Source organism: Lepidothrix coronata, unplaced genomic scaffold, assembly GCF_001604755.1.
Source record: "Lepidothrix coronata isolate B3197 unplaced genomic scaffold, Lepidothrix_coronata-1.0 Scaffold131, whole genome shotgun sequence".
NCBI lineage: Eukaryota > Metazoa > Chordata > Aves > Passeriformes > Pipridae > Lepidothrix > Lepidothrix coronata.
The window spans coordinates 641,669-665,053 of NW_016690311.1; the positions used below are offsets into that span (position 1 = coordinate 641,669).

At 41.4% G+C, this 23,385-nt stretch overlaps 1 protein-coding gene and 1 long non-coding RNA gene across 2 annotated transcripts in view; one reads left to right on the top strand and one right to left on the bottom strand.

The window, feature by feature from the left end:
* The window catches only part of PTPRG (protein tyrosine phosphatase, receptor type G), a 397,243-nt gene that overhangs the window by 312,657 nt on the left and 61,201 nt on the right, over positions 1–23,385 (top strand). The window contains exons 9-13 of the mRNA XM_017826901.1: positions 3,684–3,868; positions 5,823–5,931; positions 7,662–7,711; positions 10,094–10,889; positions 18,481–18,613. Of these exons, the coding sequence (XP_017682390.1) occupies positions 3,684–3,868; positions 5,823–5,931; positions 7,662–7,711; positions 10,094–10,889; positions 18,481–18,613 (1,273 nt within the window). The remainder of the gene's footprint in view (positions 1–3,683; positions 3,869–5,822; positions 5,932–7,661; positions 7,712–10,093; positions 10,890–18,480; positions 18,614–23,385) is intronic.
* On the bottom strand, positions 14,102–16,063 carry LOC108503152. Its single transcript, XR_001876739.1, has 3 exons — positions 15,889–16,063; positions 15,554–15,672; positions 14,102–14,513 (listed from the first exon to the last, which is right to left on the bottom strand). It is a non-coding gene; the product is annotated as an uncharacterized LOC108503152 (long non-coding RNA).

A 23,385-nucleotide genomic window follows, 5' to 3' on the forward strand; every position in this document is an offset into this window, starting at 1 on the left:
TTTCCATGATGCAGGAGCCAGCTTGTTGGCCAGGTTCTCCCAGTTCAGGTCATCTCTGACAGGAAGGTGAGGTGGGTTTTTTCACTCCAAGAGGTCCAGGGCATGTCTCACTGCCTGCAGTGAGGCATTCCCATGTTTAGTGCCTCTGAGATGTGGCCCTGTGGTCCCAAAGTCTTGGCTTGGGGGTCTGCTAGCCCTGGACATATTGGCTTTGGTATCCTGCTATAGGCCTGTGCAGAGCCAGTTCAGATATCTGCTCAGGATTTCACTACACCACAGAAAGATATCCTGAAGTCCCCTACAATATTTTGTTCTCCCTTAGGATATGAATTCAGAAGAAAGCATTAGTAATATTATTTCTAAAATTAGCTGAGATGCTATTTTAGTGTGAAATGATGCTGGTTGTTGAGTTTGGTTCTCTTTTTTTTCTCAAGCAATCATGAATTCACAGATTTTTTTTGCTTATTAAGCCTGGTTTTATAAAAAAAGAAGGAAATTAAAAGAAAAGCTTGTGTTTCTCTTTAGTGTGTCCTGATTAAGCTTCCCCCTCCCTGCCCCAACCTCTTCCTCCATTTCTATCTGTCCTTTAGCTGCATATTTTGCAAAATCAGTAGAGGTCCTTTAGCATCTAAAAAAAAAAAAAAGAAAGCAGGAAGTCTGTGATTCTTTTAATCTTTCAAAAATCCAAGGCACAGAGAGTATGGAAAGGAAAATTAGATCTCTGGGAAATGCTAGTTGTTTTATAGATGGTCAAATCATTACACTTTTTTCCTTGCCTTTCAGACGTTGACTATGTTACTATGTATCACTTTAATTAAATCATCAAATTGAATTACTGGATCAAATGTTTTTTTATTCCATTGTGTCCTAAGCAGGTTTGGTTAAATTAATAAAACCATATGTTTCATTTAAAAAAAAAAAAAATTTCTTTTTTGTCCATTCATAAGCTGTTAAAAAAAAATGTGGCTGAACAGAGCAGGTCGGTTATTACTTAATTACATCAAGTGCCTTGCAGTAATTTGAACAAAGTCATACTAAGTCATGAAAATTTTGTAATATTTACTGTGAAATAGCAATATTGTAAATTCAGCCTCATTTTAGCTGGCTGTGAATGAGGCTTGACCTCAGTGAACTCATTGGGGTCACTCAGGTGCTTAGAAGTGCTTATGACCTTCTTGGATCAGGGTGCAGGGTCCGGGAGGGTCTCTCAGCTCTGAGTTTGCGAGTCTCCTGTTTACCCTTGGGAAATACCCACTTCTCTTCTCTGACTGGCACGAGCTATTCCAAATGGCATCAAAGCCAGTGGCATGTGACAGCCCCCTCTCCCTCGAGTGGCTTGGGGTCCTTGTCTGCAAATCAGCCTCCCAGCCATCGTTCAGAGGGCTATTGCAATTAAGGTAGATCTCTCTGTCTCTCGGGAAGGTTACCTGCTTGAATTATTTCTAAAACAATTTGTTGCATGATTACTTTAAATATATAAATCTCTGCATGTCCTCTTGGAGGACAAGGACTGGATAAGGGTTTTAGATCTGGGTAGTCCTTCACCCAGGCTCCTTATCACTGATGGGATTTGATTAGGTGGAGCGATAAAGGCTGGCCTGGCATTTTGAAGTGTAATTCTGTGATGACAAAGGGCGTCAAAGGGGGCAGTTATGATTTATTGGTGCAGTTATCAATAAACAGTGATGTCAGTGAGAATTGATCTGACTATCTCAGTGGAAAGAGGTGAGCATGGAGAGGCATACCAAGAATCAGGAAGCTCTCTGAATAATGATAACAGCAACTGCTTTCAGCTGTGCCCTCTTGTCCAGGTCCTGGCCACCTTCACACTGTGCTCTGCAGCATCCTGGCTCTGTGGGCTCCCTGCAGACCAGGAGGGAGCCAGAGGGAAGGTGTCTGCAAGCAGCAGACCGTGGTCTGGCTTCTGGCTTTGTGGCATTGACAGCAGAATGCTGTCTTGATCCCTTCAACTCTGTGTAAATAGAAACTCATAAAGGTTTTCTCAACAGTTTGAGGTACTGTAGGGCTTGTTTGCTTTGCTGGATCATCCTTCTCAGTTGAGCAGAAGGATCTACTGCAAAACTGCAGGATTGTCACCCCTCATGGCAAGAGCAAACATCAAAGATCTTTCCTTTCCAAAGAGTATTTCTGCAATTTTCATTGTCTGTTTCAGGCTGGCTACAAATGTGAGCTATAAGTGGACAAATGCATTTCACAGATATTTTTCTATTGTACTAGTATTGGTGTTTAAAGCATGTAATCATTTTTATTTAAGAACTGTAGCTGTTTCAGTAATGTAACAGCAGAGCTGCATGACCAACCTGCAAGTCCAGGCATAGGAATAGACATTTCTCCCCTTCAGTGCTGCCAGGACTCTTTAGAAGTGAAATAATGGCCAAATATACACGCAGTCAAATACCTGCAGAGTGCAAACAAGCTCAGTGTGTTGGCTTGAAATGGAAAAGTCGCATTGGGAAAAATAATTCTGCAAACAGTGTCAGCCTGATGGGCTGGGTGACACTTTGCCTTTCCCTGGCAGAAGAGATCATTTCCTTTGCCACGGCACATGTGCTTAGGTATCATTGCAAGTGATTTTTTTCTTGGTTCAGCGTTTATATTGGGAAAAAGAATGTGAGAATCTGCCCTGAATTGGGTATTTTAAATGTGATTTTTAAAGCTTGGAAAAAAAATCTCAACTCTTTATAGCTGAGAAGGGGATGATGTATTTTTCCCATAGCATGTGAGTGCCATCTAGTGTTGTGCATCCCCACCCGGCCCTTCCATGGCAACACCTTGAAAAGTGGTTTTTGTTTCAGCAGCCGTGAGGGGACTGTGCACACCCTACTCCTTGAGTGGATGGGTTGGGTTTGCACCTGGGCTTGGTCTCCCCTGCAGAAGTTTTGGGTTTGGTGCTGCTGCAAGCTGTGTTTTTCTCACTGGTTAAGCTGTTCCGATGTTGATGACCCCACTAATTTAAGTGTGGGTGAGAAGTGACTTGTGTCCTCCCACTGTAGGCAGAGTTAGGAAGGCAGGGCTTTCAGAGGCTGGCTGGGGGTTCCTCCCCTGCTAGGAGGAGACGGCCAAGGCCATCAAGAACCACTCTTTCCTGTGCTAGCAATACATTACTGGCAAACAGTTGAGCACCTGTGAAGGAAAATACATAGAAAGAAGAGTATTAAATAACTTCTGTCATATGTAAAAATGTACTCGGTTAAGAGGAAAATAATTACTGACCCAATAGTGTTACATTTTCAGAGGTTTCAACTCTTTCCAGGGCCAGCAGAGTACACTGGGGTATTAACCCCTTACAGCAGGAGTGCATGGATGAGGGCATGGATGAGGGAAGCTGTGGATCAGGTCGACTGGACTTCTTAATGTTCCAGTGTAGAGCTCTTAAGTCACAAAGTTAAAGTGTGTGTACAATGTCAGGACTGAAAATAAGTCGAGAACTAAGCAACCTGCCTGCAGAGAATGGATTCTCTCACTCACTTTACTCAGGAGAGCAGAAAGCATCTGCAGGTGGTATTAAATCCCATGGTCTCAGTGGATTGCAGTCTAAGCTGTTACTGTAGGCAAGGGCATTAAAGAAAAAAACCTGGCTCTTAGAGCGAGGCACAGGTCTTCCTGTTTGTTTTCTTTTGGTTATTTAGGAGAGTTTCATCTTTTTTCCTTCTGTGTTTCAGCTTGCAGTACTCCTCCAGTGAACATGAAAGTGCAGCCTGTGAACAGGACGGCGTTACTGGTAACCTGGAACCAACCAGAAACCATCTACCACCCTCCGATCATGAACTACATGATCTCATATAGCTGGGCTAAAAATGAAGATGAAAAGGAGAAGACTTTCACCAAGGACAGTGACAAGGACCTGGTAAAAGCACAGCATCAAACACAGACATATGTATCAAGCTATCCTTATATTGTTATTTTCTTGGTAGAAGGAGGTAGAGGAGGAAAGCAGTTGTTGCCTTATAGACAGGCTAGTGTTTGACTCACAGTGAATTGCTATTTAAATGTTCAGCATTAGTTGAACATTGCTGAACAGGCCACCCCAAACACTGGACTGTGTTTTTATAGTTTACATGAGTGCATAAAGGACTAAATCTGCAGACACCTTTTCATATACTGTTGCTGAGAAGCAGCTGGCTCGGGAAATGTTAAGGCTCTGAATATTACAGATTTTTGCATTAAAAGTCCAGTCCCCCCAAAATCTGTTCCTGGGCTCAGGCTTTTTACTGTGCATAGCCCCTTGCAGTCTTTGGAGCAGCTTCTGGCAGTAAGGGCTGCCAGAGGCAGGAATGCATAGTCAGGGCTAGAAGATTATTGTGGAGTGGCCCTATACAAGCACTGCCTACATCTGGCAGCCTGAGAAAAAGAGGGAAGAGCAAGACAGTTCCAGCACAGATGGAAACACTGCTCTATCTCCTCCATTTAGAATTTCATCTGCTTGTCATTCTTGTCTAAGTGGAAGCAAGTATTGTACTGGTCCTTAACATTCTCTGCATATAAAATCAAAGTGACATATTCAGGTTTGAAAGGCCTCCATTTATTGTTAATCAAAGAAAGCCTCTAGAATAATGAAATCAGTAATTGTATATGCACATGAAAAATGCAGCAGCACACTGTTATTCCTAATGACTGTTACCATTTTTTTTTCAAATACACAGTCCTCTGGGCCCATTCAATCAGTTATACAATAATACTTCTCTTATTCCCTTAGATGAAGATTCTTTTACTTCATTTCCATTTATATTTTCAATTTCCCCACTAGACATTGTTATCTGGGTCACATTAGGGAACGATCTGCCTCACAAAATCAGAAAGGAACCTATTGAAAGACACCCAAGGTTATGATGTATTGTAACCTCTCTCTTGCCATAATTTCACACTCTTAAGGGAGATTTTTTTTTTAATCAGGTATAAGGAGGAAAGCCTTAATCAGCAAAAATGAGGTTTGCACCATGAAAGCATCCTGTTTTATATAAAAGAAATAATTAAAAGTGCAGGGGATGTGATGGAGTGATAGCCTGGAAATGAATTGCAGTGAGACCCTGTGCTGTTCAGCAGAGCTCGGAGGTTAAGAAAGCAATGACAGCTTAGTCTGTTTTAGGGGCAAGAGAAGAAGGAAACCCTTTTTCAGAGGAAAGTGCAATTTGTTTTCAGTGCTCTGGCAGATACAGTTGGGCTGTCCCATCTTGAATCAGAGCTAGGCAGTGTTTAACTAAGGACATCACGGGTATTTCAAGTGATCCACACAGCTACTGCTGTGAACTGATGTGATTGTGAACCAAGGCAATACAAAAGAGTTTCTGGAAAGCATCAGAGCAGTCTCTCAGATCTAGGAGTAAGCAGGGATATCCCAGCCCAGGATGCTGAGCCATCATGTTGTACACACCAGCATCAAATTGCCATAGCCAGTTTGTTGCAAAATAAGGTCAGTTTGAACATTCAGTGACTTTTCTGGGCTTATCCCATGTTTGGGATATGGATCTCCACCTATAAAAGTCTTATTTTAATTCCTGTAAGGTTGAATGATTTAAACTTTAAGTTTTTCTGAGGAAAGCAGAGACTTTCAGGCATGAAGACTGTCATGAGAATAGATGTGGGACATGTTCATTTATTTCTCTTGGGCAGAGTCTGGGTGCATCCCTTTGGCCTTGGGCCTTGCCCTCTCCCAGGGGACCAGTGAATATTTCTGTTTAGAAATATAGTTTGTCTTACGTGGCATAAATGTCCTGTGTTAGCTCAATGCTTTATATATCAAACTGATCGTGGACAGTACTGTGGGGGTAAAAAACTGAATAATATCTATTTTTTTTAAACAGAAGGCCATCATTAGCCATGTCTCACCTGACATCCTTTATCTGTTCAGAGTTCAAGCAGTTTGCCGAAATGAAATGCGTAGTGACTTTAGCCAGACTATGCTCTTTCAAGGTAACAAAACCACATACCTATTTTTATATTAAACGATTGTTTGTTTCATATTTTCTTTTCACAGTGCAATATGGTGTGAAATGATTTCAGAAGATGTTTGAGTGCATGTAGACAATACTAATTTCAGATTAGTGGCCAGTGACTTAATCTGAATCACATTTCTGGTGATGAGGGTTTGTCTACACCTCTCTGCTGGCAGGGTTTGTCAGGTTTTAGGAGAATTCAGAGCTTTTCTTGGTGCTAGTTTTCTCAAACAAATTCATCAGAGACTGCTTATACATCAGAGGCACAGCTATAGCAGAATGTGAGTCTGATCGGTGTCTGTTTTATGTAAAGAGGAAAGGAGATCAGTCCTACCTTGACAACCACACGTGGAGACGCTCAGGTTTTACCATGCATACAACCTCAGTGATTTCCAAAACATACATATTTAAAGGAAATCAAAAGTACTAGATGCTAAGCTGTCCTTTGTCATGAATTTCCTTTTAAGTTTATTGGAGAAATCTGGTAGTGCTGAGATTTGGTAGAAGAACTTGAAGTTTTTAGAGCTTTTTTAAGTGCTGAAGTTTTGCTCCTTCCTGGGAATTTATTACTACATTTTTTACTAAGTAGGGCAAAATTTACCTCTGCTGAGAGCATTCCCTCCCACTCCAGCTTACGGATACATAAATCCTGTAATGGGCAACAGAAGAATAAAACAAGCGGAGAGTTAAACATTTAAATCTTTAAGATGAAGAAAGGAGCTGTCACTTGGATCCGATGCTGTATAGGGAACAAAATAATAGCAACGTTTTTCTGTGTCATTTTTGGAAAATTGGGGGTGGGGTGAGTTAATCCTACTCTGTTAGCATGTAGTATCTGAAGGATATGAAGCTGTGGACACAGTTTGCTTCTGTGGCGGTGTCCTGCCACAGTGTTACCAGCATTGCAGGGACAGCAGGGGTCAGACAAGAAGTGTCCTATCCAACCCACATCTCATATGTAGCTCTCTGTTCTTAGTACCTCAGCAGTGTTTTGGATTTGACTGTAAGTGCCAGGCAGAAGTCAGAAACTGGTATGTTGCTGATTATGACCTCTTTCAGCAGATGACAGAATGGAAAAATTCTTTGAAATTTGACCATGATACCTGTTTAATCACAGTTAGGAGTAAGTCATTACTGACAGCTTTGTTGGATATTCTTGGGGCACTCTAGCCCAGTTCTAGCCCAGTGTTCAAAGCAGTGGAAGTGATTCATGCATCTGCAATGGGAGTAGATGATGTGATTCCTTCCATGTGTCCCCAAAAAGGATCTGCTGTTCTAATCTCTGGCAGTAACCAAGATCTAGAAAATTAATCCACGTGATCTTTCAAAACATTATGCAGAGCTTAATCATGGTTGTAGTTGAGATATATAGCAATAAATAATAATGACAGAAAAAACTATTAATCATCAGCTACTCTCGCTTCCCGTGTAAGTCAGGGTGTTTCATCCAGTTTGAGATTGAAGGACAGAGTGCGTTTTCTGACAGTGCACTTAAACTGGCACTGCTGGGCCTGACTTAAAGTCAAGCAAGTCTGTCTTTAGGCACATGTACAAAGTAAGGTGAGTAATGCCAAACGAGCTGAGTTGCTTTTGCTCCAAACTGAGACCTGCATCCATTTTGCAGCAGCGTGTTCAGCAATTGCTCAGCAGTTGTATCATTGCCTCCCTTCCCAACCTGCTGACACGCTGCTCTTCTTCCTCCCTCAGCTAACACCACTCGAATTTTCGAGGGGACCAGAATTGTGAAGACAGGAGTGGTAAGTCGTGGATTTGGGGAGCTGGGATTTGGGGACATTCCCACCAGGTGGCAGCACGGTGTTGGAAATCTGTGGCAGGACCCAGCTTTCCTGGGGAGGGGAGTGTTTAGACCCACCACAGAAGGATTTATAACATACAATATATTTCCAATATGAAATATTGAAAGGGGTTTGGTTTTCTAGCTTCATGCTCTGAGGGGCTTTGACTACTGAAGAATCGAGTGTTAAAAAAATCTTTCCAAATCTATATTCAACCCATTTAGATGGGATTTGTAATTTTAATGATAACTGTGAAAATAAATTTAATTTCTTTTATTAATTGTATGACCAGAAGTATATGCACCAGGAATAAGGCCTCACACACAACATCTTTACTCTTCCAGTGCTCTAAGGATACCTGTTATTGTGTGAATAAAGCCTCAACAATCTCTTTATTTGAATTTTAATTCACAAGGCAACTTTTGTGTTCCAGAATCAGAAATGTTGGTACATTTACAGTAAAACTGGAATACACTGTTTCAGTTTTGAAAGCATCTTATTAGTTTATTTAACATAAACTATCCATAACCTAAATTTCTTGGCATTCGGTGTACTGAATTGTTCAGTCAAATTTATGGACTGGATTCATACTATTGAATTTACTCTGAGTACATTGCTTCTGGTTTTACTCTTTTCCAGTTTGATATGCTCCCTAGTAAGCAAATAACACATACAAAGCTTGCATTTGAATGATTAATGTTTGTTTAATGATGTATAGAGGTATTCTAGACATATAAAATCTGCTGTCAAATTTTAATACTCAGTCCAGCTTTGAGACTGTTCATGCCAGTGAAAAGCAAATCTCACAGTGCCGGAGGGATTCACATTGATAAGTATCTGAAAGTTTAGATGCTTATTTAAAGTTTTGGCTTGAAATCTCTAAAGCACGGCTTTTCATCTGAGATCTCAGGTTCTCTGTGATTGCAGCTGGTCAAAAATAACGTGAGAAAGCAGCCTTTCTTGGTTTGCTGCAGCATTTCAATTACATGGCCTGACTGAACCTAGGAATTGCAGAGAGATGCAGAAATACTGTGAAGTTATACATTTCAGCTTCAAAAAGAAACATTTTACTTTTTTAAAAAATGTTCAGTAGCACCTATTTAACCCTTGTTTGTACTCATCTGATGTGTACCTTTCCAGCTACTGGTCCTCCCGGTCATGAATTGTGTAATGTGAGACATTTTTCAGTAAATCAGAGAGGGTGGTCAGGTTGTCCAGGCAGAAATGCTGGCTCAGCTCTTCCAGAGAATTATTCCTTGTGTTTAGTCAATTCACTTCAGTGTCTTTTTCCACATGTGATTCAGGAAAGGGAATGACTAGGTCCTTATGTATAGACCAAGGTTTAGTTCTTTATGTATATACCAAGGGGTTTTGTTTCCAGTAGAGCACACATGTGTGCACAGAGACCTGCATGCAAGCATGTGTGCAGTGGGTTGACATTAGAATAACAGTGGCAGGGGGCAGAGGATGCAAAGTCTATAGCTCATTCTCTGGTTCCTCTCAGCTCCCTGAGGGAAGTGGGCAGTGTCAGGCCTGGCTTTGGGTTGCTGGTGGCGGCCAGGGAGAGTCCTGTGGTTGTAGAAAACTGAGTCTATACATGAGTGTCGCAGTCTGGTGGTCCTGGCAGAGGTAGTGGTGGCTTGCTAAAGGGCTCCTGATGCTCTCCAAGTGCTTCATGACTGCCCAGCTGGCCATGCTGCTGGTCTTTTCTAATGAGAGTGATGCCTCACTGCAGCACCAGTCCTTAGGAGAATAATGCTGATGGGTAAATTAATGAAATAAAAATAGTACCATTGGAGGGCCTCACAATGTGTGTGGGAAGAGCCAGAGTTCCTTGTCAGAACAGACCCACCAGCCACGGATGCTCGCGTTGGCAGCACAGCCATTATTTTGAGACAGCCCTTATGTAATAGTGTATTTTTAAACTTCTGTATTCTGAGGATTAAAGCACTGTGAGTAATGCAGCTAAACTCATTAAAATCCTTTACATTCTCCTCACACCGAGAGGAAACGTTACTCACAAGTCAACGGTGACGTGGGTGGAGAAGGTCCCGATGTAAAATAAAGATAAGGATAAAGAGGGTTTTGATGATGGTGTGGTGAATTCAGAGAGGTTTCTTCCCTTCGTGGTTTGCTGGTAGCTCTGTGGCTTTTCCTGTCCTGGCTCAGCCCTGCATCCAGCTGGTGCGAGTCTTTGGCTTTAAGAGAACAGCAACCAGAATGGCACATGTGTTGAAAGGGAGGGAAATGCAAAAGAAAAATGACCCCCAGGTAGGATGTTGGGCCCCTGCTGATGCTCTCTGCTGTGTTTTCTTCCCCTCTGCTGCTGGTGACCTCCTCAAGCCCACGGCATCTCCTGCCTCCTCAGCTGACATGGCTCCCATCAGCTCTGGCTCCTCCACCTGGACCTCCTCGGGGCTCCCCTTCTCCTTCGTGTCCATGGCCACAGGGATGGGGCCTTCCTCCAGTGGCAGCCAGGCCACCGTGGCCTCAGTGGTAACCAGCACCTTGCTGGCAGGGCTGGGCTTCAGCGGTGGTGGCATCTCCTCCTTCCCCAGCAGCGTCTGGCCCACCCGGCTGCCCACGGCGGCCGCCCCCAGCAAACAGGCGGGACGGCCCGTGGTGGCCACCACCGAGGCCGCCGCCGCCTCCCCGGGGCCGGAGCAGGACTCGGCACTGACCAAGGATGGCGAGGGAGCTGAGGAGGGGGAGAAGGATGAAAAGAGTGAAAGTGAGGATGGGGAGCGGGAGCACGAGGAAGAGGAAGAAAAGGATGCTGAAAAGAAGGAGAGAGACAGGGCGACAGCAGCCGCGGAGGCGCGCAATAGCACAGAGCCCAGCGTGGCCGTGGCTTCCCCCAACCGGACTGCTGAGGAAGAAGGAAATAAAACCATATCGGGTGAAGAGCCAAACCAAAACGTTGCCCCTGCGGCTGGAGGTCCCAAGGAGGAGAGTTTGGATGAAGCCAACACTCAGCCCCAGCCGCTCCCTTCCACCCAAGTGCCACCAGCGTTCACCGATGAACTGTACCCGGGCAAGATCCCAAGAAGACCAGAGACTACAAGAAAACCTCCTCCAAAGGAGGACAGGTTTCCAGAGGAATACCCCTCAGATAACAAATTCATTACCATTAATCCAGGTGAGTGACCTCCAGGGAAAACTGGTTTTACCAACGTAAGAGTGTTGGAAAATGACACAATCTAAATTCCTTACTGATTTCCAGGAGATACAACATTTCTGTGGTGCTTGACTTCATCCAGTGGGCAGGTTGTCACAGGACTCAATCCTCAAATTGTTACTGGTGGGGAGCAGAGGGGGAAGGAACATCCTTTTCTTTTATTAGGACAGATTCATGGTCCTTGTAACTTACCACAAGAGAAAATTTGCAAAAATGTTAACTCCCAACATGCTGCATCAAGAATTTTGTTTAAAAGAAAAAGGGAGAGAAATTCAGTGAACCATAGCTGTGAAATTAATTTGGAAGATTGGCTGCTGTGCCAAACTGGTGTTTTGTGGGAAGTTTGCTATATATGCTGCAAGCTAATTTATTTTATCTGCAGGATTCTCCCTGATTGGGCTTTGAGATATTCTCCCAAATATGGGAACATTGCTGCTTTATTTCTCATCACGAAACCTACATGCTTTGATCTTCCAAAACAAGGCACCTTCTGCACTGGAGTTACTTTCTTTTTTTTCCTGTGGGAAGGACAACTCTTAGCCAGGCAGAGTTCACATATTTTGTCCTGATGAGAATTACCAGTGCTCCTGTACACACCAGCTCTGGGTGTATGTACCAACTCCACAGTATATACACAGCAAATACAACCTTTTGGAAGCCTGCCCAGGTGATCTGCATGTGCACCAAGCCCAGTGTGGTCCGGGTTTGCTGCACAGGCCTATGCAAACAGGTATCTCATGGTGCTACCAATGTGTGGAATGTCCACACATGTTTCTGCTCAGGGAGCTCCAGGCACTGGTGAGGAAAACAGCAAGGAGCAAATGGAGTACATATGTGTGGATTTATTTGCAGAGTAAGTACTGGGATTTAGATATGGTGACGAGTTTATATGAGTGATTATGTGTATTACCACAGCATTTATAAGATAGTGTGCTTTTTTTTGTTTGGGGTGGGGTTTTTTACTGTATTGTTTATTTTGGTAATCTTGCAGTGTTTTGTAATTTTCTTTTTCCATCAAAGCTGCTCTAGAGTACTGTGAAAAAACCTTGCATATTTATTTTTCCCTACACTGATAAACACAAGAATGCAGACATTGTGCACTCAGTTATAGCTCGGAACCAATTTAAAAAACAAAGCTAAATCCAATCTTTAATAACATTTGTTACAGAAATGCTGACCTGACTCTAACGCTGTGAATCATAACTGTTCTGCAAGAGATCAGATTAACAATGCAAGACAAGAAACTTGCACCCAAATTGTGCTGATATTTTTAAAATACAATGCTGTTTTTCTTACTCCTCAGCTGGAAATCTTCAAAGTCCAGTGCTCCCACTGAACATGGTCTGAGATGCCTGTCAGGAAGCTTTCAACCTGCCACTTGCCCTAATCACCTTTCTGTCAGGAAGGAGGGAACTTTGCCATGTTAGGAGTAAGCATTCAGCACCACTTAGGTTCAAAGCCCAGCAATTCAATCTGCCTGGGTAAACCTGCTTCTGAAATAGTTCTTCCTGCCTTTGGCTTCCTTATTTCTCATGTGCCAGTTTCTTGTATGGCCCAAGTACAATGTCTCTTATATAAGACCTACAAAGGGCCTCATGGCTTGTTCTCAGCCTAAAAAAATGGAAAAAAAGACGAGTAGTTGGCCTTAATTCTTAGCTTGTGACAAAGAGATTGTTAACAATTCCATAGTGAAGTTAAGATAAAAATATTAAAATCAATGAGATGGGGAAATATTTTTAATATTGCTAAGAAATACTTACTAGTTATTGTGAATTGTATCCCCGTAATTCTCTTTTTAGCACGCAGAGAACTATTATTGAAAGTGGTTCAGTACAGCTTTGCCTCCTACTAGACAGCCTCTTTTAGAGCTCTGCTCACTTCCAGGCTTGATGGCTTGAAGTCACTGTGCCTGAAGACTACAACAAAGACAATCAGTTTTGAAAGTACCCTGCAAATTAGGTTTTCTGTACCTATATATGGAGGGAGGATAACTTACTATGATTACTGCATCTTAAAAAAGTGGCTTCCATATGTAGGAAACTATATCTGAAATTATCAGCACATGTTAGATGGCAAGAAGATAAGTGAGAGTTTCCTGTTTCCTCCAAATTAACCTTAGTTAAATCATAGTTAAACCTCTGGCGACCTACCTAAGATGAGGAGAAGGAGCTGCACCATTTTTTCAGCTTCCCAGACAAGCCTCTCCCAGATCCCTCAGTGTCCTGAAGAGGATATTCAACAGCAAAAGGGCTGGGAATGGCTATTCAGAGATGAAGAAGGGCCCATTTGTGCCAGTTTCTTGTAGTAGGGGCTCATTCCCTGTCCATGACCTCCAGGTGGAAAAATTTAGGTTGATCACAAACCTGGCGAGTCCCTGTCCGGACATTGGGAAAGGCTAATTTTTAGTGAGAACATTTTGAGGTGTTATTGGCTTTGGAATGGAGCCTTTCAGTCTGAGTCTCTTTGTACCTTCAAAGTCTCTTCAGGCAAGTCCTTCATTTCTTTTTATCTTGAGCCACCAGGCTTTGATAGGTGAGGTCTGACTAGCCTGGAATTTGCCCAAATATTTTACTAGATGTGTCCAAATACGGCCTGCCTGGCCTGTTGGCAGTGCTGCCCCTGTGAGAAGACACTTGGCAATACAGGAGAAGGAACTCTATTCCAGGCTTGATCTAGGTTACCAAAGACACAGGCTGGTGAATTAGATTAGCACAAAGCCTAAGACTAGCTGATTCAGCTTAACTGTTTTTCACAGTAGTATGGAAATTTTCAGTTTATACAGACAGACCTGACCTAGCTCCTGCCAGCTGAGTTCAGTGAAACTGCAGCCAGAGCAAGACCTCGTCTATGAGAAATGGCCTTAAAGGTTTTCCATAACAAGGTAAACCTGAAATCAAGACAAGTGAAGCCAAGAGGGCATTGCCAGAAGTGTCTGAAAGGATTTCTGAGCATCAGGACAGTTAAGAGTGTCAAGACCACTTCCAAAGTGAGCAGAAAGCACCCCTGCAGTTTACTGTGTCTCATTGTGAGGGTGGAAACATTTTTAGATGCATTTTTTGTCCTAGAAAGCAGGTTTTAAAAAGCTGTCAAGGTTTCAAAACTGTTTTTGTGAATAGAAAGTTTAATCATTTTAAAGAGTAGAAAATTGTTTCATAACAATGTACACTTGTAAAATTAATTATATAGCATCAAATTAGCAGTTGTAAGGAGATAACTAAATGGGAAAGTACTCATGAGTGTGGATGATTAGAGGAGAACAGGGAACTCATGAGAAATTACAGGGAAAGTGCAAGGCCAATTAGTACAGCAAGGCTCATTTTCTTTTAGTGCTTATTTCACACGCACATACACACACCTCTCCTGAGGCCGTGTCATTATTTTCCAAATGGCATTGGCCTCTTCTTGTCTGGTGGTATCAGCCAAGGCTGATGATTTTCTTCTGTCGCCGAACGCTTGCTTGCATTCTCCTCTTTCATTTTCCTGATCATCCTTTTCTCTGTTTTGGTGCCCACATTAGACTAATTGTATCTTTGATCTGCAACTGTTGCACACACAGCTGCTCAGCATTGTCCGTGACTCTGAAACCTGAAAATTAGAAAAACAGCAATTAGAATAATACTCTACCAAGAAAGGGGGTGGGGGGGTGAGGGAGAAGGAAAGAAAATAAAAAGCGAGGGGAAAAAATGAAAAGCTGGATGATTCAGTCTCATCAGTCTAGAGAAGATACAATCCCACGGAATTTTGGTTGTGCCAGACAGTTAAACAGATCCTTCGTTTTTGACAGAAGATAAAAACTGGGCTGTTGTGGGAAAACAGCTGTCCAGTTGGGGTTTTGCCTGAGCGGTGAGCTGGATCTGAGAACAGAAACGTGGGTTTGCCTCTTCATCCAAATTTCAGCCAGATCCCCCCATTCTTCAGTGTCACCCATTTCTTCTGAGTTCCTCCCACAAGGGGGCTTTGTAGTGACAGAGATGATGTGCAGGGTTAAATTTCAAGCCTGCTGTATGCCTTTAACAGAGACTGAATTTTGGTTTTTAGAGCAGTCTTTGCCAGGTCTGAGGTTACAAAAGCCTTTTGGGAATAACCTCATTAAGATAATTAAACATCTGTGTAATTCCTTGTTCTCCATACGCAGCAAGGATTATTAAGCTGTATTTTCATGTAGCACTTGAGCCATTTGCACACAGGATCACAGAATGGATGAGGTTGGGAGAGACCACTGAAGTCAGCTAGTCCAGCCTCACTGCTCAAGAAGGGAGCATGTTACTCAGGATTGCGTCCAGACAGCTTTTAAATATCTTCAGAGATTTACATGGCAGCTTACAGGAGGAAACAGCAGAATGGCTTGAAAATAAAAGTGAATTATTTGATGTCTGCAAACTATGAGTTTCAGATATAGGATTAAATATGATTGGCATTTGTTTACAAAGCAGTGAAAAGCCATGTTTAGCTGTGCACAGCCTGTAATTGTGAACACTGCAGGAATGCATTTAAAGAAATAGGGAAGAAATAGCTGCACAATGACATGAGCTTGTATCAAAGGTAATACATTTTTAAAAAACATGATTTTGCCTTTTTATCATTTAATAATATGGCAAATACTATTTTTCAAAATTAATTAATACCTTTGTATAAGTCCATAACTTCATTTACTCAAATGAAAGATGAGCAAGTTGACTGTCTTTTAAGAGGCCGTGTGGTCTGAGGCAGTTCAGCAGCAGGGTTTTGCTTTGGTTAATGGTATCTGTAATGGTACAACAAACAGAACTTTGTCCTGGCAGCTTGTGCAATGATGAGGAATGATAAAAGTAGATAGGTTATATAGTACAGCTATGGTTGCTTATTATAGCAAGCAGTGTTACTTAAGGGAAATAAACATGTTTCTTTTCTCAGGAACCAATTACCAAGAATTCACAGGAAAAAAAGTACATTTCACAAGTGGTAGGAGCCTCTTTCTTACCTTGACCTTTGTGCAAGAGTTGCACTGCCAGAGCTTCCCTCGCTGCCTGACGCCATCCAATACTCCCTGTGCCAGGGCTCATCCATCCAGTGCCTGGGTGGAACTGCTGAACGGGTGGTTCACAGAAGTTACGGATTTTTCCAGACGCAGGAGTAGATTTAGCAGTGCCAGGGCTTGTATCATGTGGGACCTCCCGAAACAGATATGCTGTAATAATTTTTATTCCTTCCTACTGGGATGAATTCCAAGCCAGTAAAAGGCAAACTGAATTAATTCAACGAAGGCATATGCCACTGGAAACTGTTTACATTTCTTAGCAAAAATGGAGTTTCCTAGTCCATTTTTTAAGCTTACCACCACCACCAGCAAGTACAGCTTATGGTGGGCACCATTACAAGGATATGCTGTTTGTTTAAGCTCTCTCAACACATTATTTAAGCAGTGGAAAACACCTAGGGCTTTTTCTTCAAAGCCAGCACAGGAACTGTGTCTTTTTTTCTGAAGCACATCACTGCTTGGGCATTCCCAACTGGAATTTCAGGGCCAGCCATCAGCATGCAGGAATGGCATTTGCTCTTCTGGCACTCAGCATACTGAGCACTTTCTTATCCTCACATCTGTGGTACTGGGAGTTGGCAGGGGCAGATAAGTGTGTTCTCCACAGCAGACTGAGTAAGAGGAGCATCGTGAACACTGCAGAATTTAATAGTGTGCATTGGGACTCCAGCCCATGCTGTGCTTACAATGGAATTTAATTTTCTTCCCATGCAAACAGAAACATATGTTTTTGTGTTGAAAGATGTGGAGGTGAAACTAAACAGAGTACTGTCCTTGGAGAGAACTGAAGCAACACCCTAATGGACGTAAGGTGATGGGACTACTTGGCTCTCCTATGAAGTTTTATTACATTACATGTTTTTTTTGCCTTGTGCCTTTTATCGTTCTGATTAGTAAGACTTACCTCACAGGCTTACTTTTTTCATGCTGATAAATGATTTGAAATGCACTGGTAAAAACTGATGCCTCAAGACTTATGATTTTGTAGGTTTGGCAAATACAGAGAATAAGCCTTTGCTTTAATTTTGGGGTTGATTTTTTCCTTACTCTTTCTAGTTAAGGAAATCAGAGATGTTCAGTCAAAGTGCGCGTTCAGTTCTCCCAAACACCCCTCTTATTAGCACCTCATTTAGGCTGCCTGCTAAAGGGCATTACCTCTATCAGCCTAGTTCTTAAAACTAGAAAGATTTCTTGCTGGGCTTGCAGCAGCCTGCAGCCTTGCTCTGTTTTCAGCAGTCAGGCAAAAGCATTTACAATTAACCTTTACTTCCACGTTAGTTGAATTTTACTCCTGCCTACCGAGGAATATAATCTAAATGCTATTAAAATAGAGTATGACTTCATATTATGTGACATCTGGTGACTTCCAATTATCTGTGTTTTGCCTGCCTATGGTGAAAAGGCAATTATGTTCTTCTGGTAGGATTTGCAGCAGTTTCAGAAGATATGATAATGCAATACTGAACAAGGGCAAGGAATCACGTTGGTGAGGAAAGACTCACGTAGGCTAAAAGTAAAAGTCAAGTGTGCATGTTTCAATCCTCAAAATCTGAAGCTGTTTATACTAATCCTTTGACATTATGTCCTGTTGGCAGGTATTGATCAGATACTGCCTGTTTGTTAGGAAACAGGAATAAGATAGAGAATCCTCTTCTGTATTTTTCTTCTATCATTCTGTCTAAACCAATTTATTCATCAAGTCTACACAGATTTGCACAAATTAGGTGTCTTTTGAAATACATTGGTACAGCGTCTATGCTCATTGGCTCCAGTACTTGCAGAAGCTCTAGATATTCATCTTCTATATGATACAATCATTTTAATGAGATGTCATGCAAGAAGTGAAGCAGAGTTACTCGGCCAGATCTCAGGATATTGACGAACGAACTTTAATTTCGTTCAAAAGCTGTGGCATAATGATTTCTTCTGTCGGTTACAACACATCCTATTCATTCATTCATCCACCCATCTTGACAATCCATATGCTAAAAAGTGCTTTCGTATGCAGTAACCCACCAGATTGTGACAATTCTGCAAATGATGTGACATGACACCCAACATGTTGAGGATTTTTTATTTTAAGATAGTTACCAAGAAATTTATTTCTGAAGCAAAGTATTACACTGAGCTTTGCAAACAGGGCTGTCCTGTAGTATTGAGAAACAGAGTGCATTTATCTGCAAACACTGATGACGGAGCACAGCGTTTACTTAGTTACCGTGGTGAAATGGCTCAGTGGGGTACTCCACATCTGATAATAGGTGCTTGCACAAAAGAGTCCTAAAAGTGTCTATGAGACCATAATTACAGGCAGTAGTAAAATCCAAGCCATATGTGGCAATAAACACCATACTTCTGTGCTCTCATGTCTCAGACTGAAGACAAATGGAGTCCCACCCTGCAGTTAGAGGATCTCTGCTCTGTTTACTCATACCATGTAAAATGGATAAGCTATTTGTTTTGTTTACACGTTTTTCTGTACAGTAATTCTTTTTTCCAGTCAGTGATTGGTTTTGTTATCTGTTTAACACACAGCTGGCAAGAACAGCTCCAGCATGGCCACGAGACCTTCTCCTGGTAAAATGGAATGGATCATCCCACTCATTGTGGTCTCAGCACTGACCTTCGTGTGCCTCATTCTCCTCATCGCTGTGCTTGTCTACTGGAGGTGAGCCTGTTTCCTTATCATTGGAAACTGATTATGATTTAAAACACATTTCAGGTGGTGTTTTTAATGTGGCCCTGCGGTTTTTATTTTATTGGAAGTTATGGTGCTAGATGCATTAGATAACTCTCTGGGTGCTAGAACAGCTTTGCTGGATAACTGTTCAGCTGCCTTAAGTATTGATTTTTGTGTCATGAAAATGGGCTTGGTAGGGCTCCAGCAATGGTAGAGCCAGCTGTAATGGTGACAAATATTTTCACAATTAGTCCCTCCAAAATAGCTATAAAAAGTTATCTCTGTCTTGGTCTTCAGGAAAAGTGGTTGTGGCAGAAAAGCCCAGTGAGACTGGCCTTGGTTCCATGGGTGTCTTTACCACAGACCTTTTGTGTAATCTTAAGCAGTTCTTTCCTTCCTTTGACTGCACTTGAAGTAAGGGGACTAAGCTTGTTTCACATTCCATAGGGATGCTCTGAGTCAGAATTCTTTAGCATTGGTGAGGTGTTCAGAAGTGTTGCCTGCAAGGTCTTGAAAGTAAAGATTGCCTCACACCCGTGGACATTGCTTCAGTGGTGGAGATTAGGATTAGCATCAACAAATCCATCTCCATTTGATTTAGAGTAAATTAAAACCTGCAGCACCTGCTTAAGTCAGAACCAGAACCCGAAGACACCTCATTTGTCTGGAAGTTAAAATTAACCAGGGATTAGTCACATACAAGGTATTTAGGAATTATTTGATTATGTGGGACACAGGAAAGTAGCTTTGATGAGAAATACCATCCCATTGATCATTATATTTGCAGAATCAATTTTAAAAGTACCAAGCCATTTTTCAGTGTACTCATTTCACTGACAATTAATTGACCAAATTATTGAGGCTGAGAACATTTGAAATAATTAATAAATAGATGACAATAGCCTTGTGAAAATAATTTCTATTAACATTTGCAAATAATTAACATCCTTGCAGTAAGACACTGAATAAAATTGCACTGATATGTGCGCACAAGCTGAAATTAAAAAGGTTCTGAAGATCCCCTTGTAGTATGCTGTGTTTCAATATGTATTTTCTTCATTTGAAAGACTAAACTTGGTCACATTCACACCAGGCAAGCCCTGGAAGGAGATGGTATATCCTGAAGCACTGTAATGAGGGGTTTGTGATTTTTAGCTCATGTTGATACAAAATGCTCTTCTACAGAGGAAACGTTTTGAAATGCAGTGCTAACAGCTATTATCTAGAGGAATGTTGGTACCTCTCACTGTTTGCAAAACATTTCCATTTCTTTGCAATTTCACTAATGGATCGAGAGAAATAATTGCAAAATTAGTGTTTAATGTGCTCAACAGTGCCATCCCTGAGAAGATATTAAAGTTGGAATGTACTGGCTTAGTGACCAACAGTTAGAGACTAACTTTTGATAAACATTAGTTTCTGTTATAGATCATAATATTAGTCTAGTAAAATTAAGGTATGGTAATTAAAGTTAAATACTTTTATCTTCAAAATTCCTAACCGTCCACCTCATAAACTTTTTATTTGCTTTGTAATAGCCAACACACACATAAATCAAGGAAGATAAGGGAACAAAGACTTTAGCTGAAACCAAATTACTTTTCCAGTAATGTGTTATTTTTGCATATGGACAGTAATTGTTTATCTGCTCTCCATAGCATGCATCAATAGTTAACATTCATCAGCGGCTTTCGTAAAACTATGAGTTTCTAATTAATACCATTGAGAGCAGTAGATCAGTTTATTTGCAAAAAATTGATACTAAAAAAGGTGGAGATTAAAAATTAATATAGAATGAAAATAATGTCACGTAGCAGTCAAAGCTTTTTGATAAATATAAAGCGACAAATTGAGAAACAATAAACAAACTTGAGAGCACATGTGTACTAGCTTCAAAATGAAGTGTATCTACCTTCTTAGTTCTGAGGACTTTTAACAAATACAGGGAGTGTGTTGAAAAAGTAAAGATGTGTTTTAGGATAAATCAACAAGCAACTAGAACACAGATTGTCCACAGTAACATTTCGCATTGTGCAAACCGTGTCACTGGAGCGGCAGCACAGCATTTCATGTGCCCTTTGCAGTGTGATTGCCTTTCCTTGGGAAAAAATAAAATGTTTATCTCTGTTAGTGTTTTAAAGTAAGGAAAAAAACGATTCACAAACACTGCAGAATCTAATTTAGAAGTTTGAAAGGAACAGTAATTTGGGTTTTCAGGAAGAAATACTTAGCTTAAAATGTAATGGGCAACAACATATGGAATAATTTGCTAAATAACGCCATCAAAGCAAATGGCATGAAAACGAGTTTGAGACAGATATTTCAGTAAGGGAAACATGGTATTGAAGTGCACAGCAGAGAAACACTTGATGAAAGGATAACCCTCAAGGGGACAGGCATGCTGGACCACAGGGCCTTTTCTTGCACAGCAGTTCTTTGTTTTGGTGTGAGAAAAAGCATTACAAAATAAAACCCAGAGAACTAGAAAAAGCAGAAGAGACATAGTTACCCTTTGGCAATACATTTTGAGGGTAAAACAAATGATATTTTCACTTTCGCATTTTTGAGCATTTGTGGAATTAGATGATTTGAGACCAGAGGTGACATAAGCAGAACAATGAAGCAGAGAGAAGCCTTCTGCTTGTTTCCCTCGCATCAGTGCCCTATTATCCAGGGACCAAAATAAGGAGTTAGGGAAGTTTCTTGTGAAGGTTTGGCAAAGAATTTATCTCTGTTTGGACTCCTTGTAGCTCATTCCATGATACAGCAAAGAAATAAGTTTTGTGAAGATGACTTGCTGTAAGGAAGCTTCATTTTCTGTTCCCTTTATTTGAACAGGAGAGTGATAGGAAACAGTCATTGTTTGATGAAGCTTTTCCTTTTTTTATCTGTTGAGCTTCCATGCTGTGTTCATTAGAGACTCCTTGTAATTGAATATATTTGGAAATGATCTGTGCTGTTTCTGAACGAGACTACCTTTGCAGAGGTAATTTGCTGTTCTCAGTTCCTTTTCCATGTGGATCTTGGACAAATGGTGAAAGAATATGACTGATGTTGAAGAGAAAGGGTCACTTCCATCTTTTTCACATGGTGGCCATCTCGGTAATGAAAAGGGATGGGAACTTGCAGGCAAGCAGCAGCTCTGAATTACCTTTCTACTAAAGTTTCCTGAATTCAGTACTTTTAATGGTACTGCTGTGCAAAGAGCGATGTGTGATTTTTAAGTTGGTAGAGTGGAAAATAAACTAGGTCAGCATAATGAAGCTGCAAAAATTGCGGTGCCTTTTATCCCAGAAAAATGAGGAGAGCACAATCACAGGCTGACCAGGAGCCTTCAGATCTGCTGGGGCCGGGTGGCAGTTGGGCTCTGTGGGCAGGAGGGACAATGACAGCTGTAGTTTCAGTTGGCTTCTGTGCATCTTTGATTCCTCTTGAGGAGAAGCTGGCCTGGCTGATCCTTGAGCTGTCACGGGCATGATGAGGGGGACTGTTGCTCCCAGGACCTCTAGTGCTTGAAACTGATTTCTTTTAGCATCTAGTTGAGAATTTGAGTCTTAGCAGACAGAAAAGATGAGGAGACCAGATCCTGGTTTTACTCACCATATGGATTCACCATTCGCTTCCGCAGTGGCACAATGGTACTTTTTCTACTTCCCTTTCTTACATATCGGCTCCTGAAATTGTGTGCTATAGGGAAAACCACTGAGTATTCTCGAGAACTGTTCACTGGGATTTTAGGATCTTTGCTGGAGCACTGCTAGCTCATCTAGAGCCCTTTAAAACGTGGGCATTGAGAGGTACAGTTTCCCAAGCACATTATTTTTGCATTTCTGGGCATTTGTTTTGCATCTGTGATTTTATACCCAGACTCACTATCATGAGATCTTTCTGCAGTTCTTCAAGGTCAGTTTAAAATTTGACTTGGGTTGTCTTAAGTCTTTGCCACTGTTACTCTCACAGCCTTTTCTGCGAGCTCCGAGAACTGCAGAGTGTGTTTGGTAGTGACCTCCAAACTATTTAGGGATTGAGTGTGACTTCAGTTTTTTTGCAACAAGGCAAGTTCCTATAGTATGCTGAGCCGTAATATGGCTTGAAACATGTCTTTTCTAGAACTTCCACTACATTCTGTTGCCAATTGAACAAGTCCTGAGTATTGACACTTCGGGGTAAACCCAGGGTCAGTGTCACTTTCTTTTTCACAGAGATGCAGGAGGGTGACTAGAGCTGGGAAATCAACTGAAATACTTTCATACACAATAAGTTCTGTCATTTTGGGGGGGAAAAAACATATTTTAGGTGGGAGTGGTGACCTTCCACTGTTTGTTTTCCATTCTGATTTTTAATCTAAACACTACAGTCCTACAGACTATGGTTTCAAAGGGAAAAAATAAGCAGAGAATATTAAGAAGCAATTAAGATTTTAGAGTTTAGCCAACAGCAACTTTTAAATGGGAACTAAATTATAGCCATTTCTCATTTTCAGCTAAGAGGAAGAAATTAATTCATGACTATAGCTGGAGAGTTTTCTTTTTCTTTCTTTTAAGCAGATACCATAATTCACCTTGAATTATTGCCACCATCAACATTGTGATCCTAAAGACAAAGCAGGAATATTGTATTGCATTTCTTATTAAATCAAGCTGTTTATACAGTGCTAATATGTTTACATTCAGGAGGGATTTTTGGAACAACACAGCTGCTGCCTTTCAAAGAGCAAGCAAGCTTGCGTTGCTTGTTTTATAGTCATGCGTGTATACGAG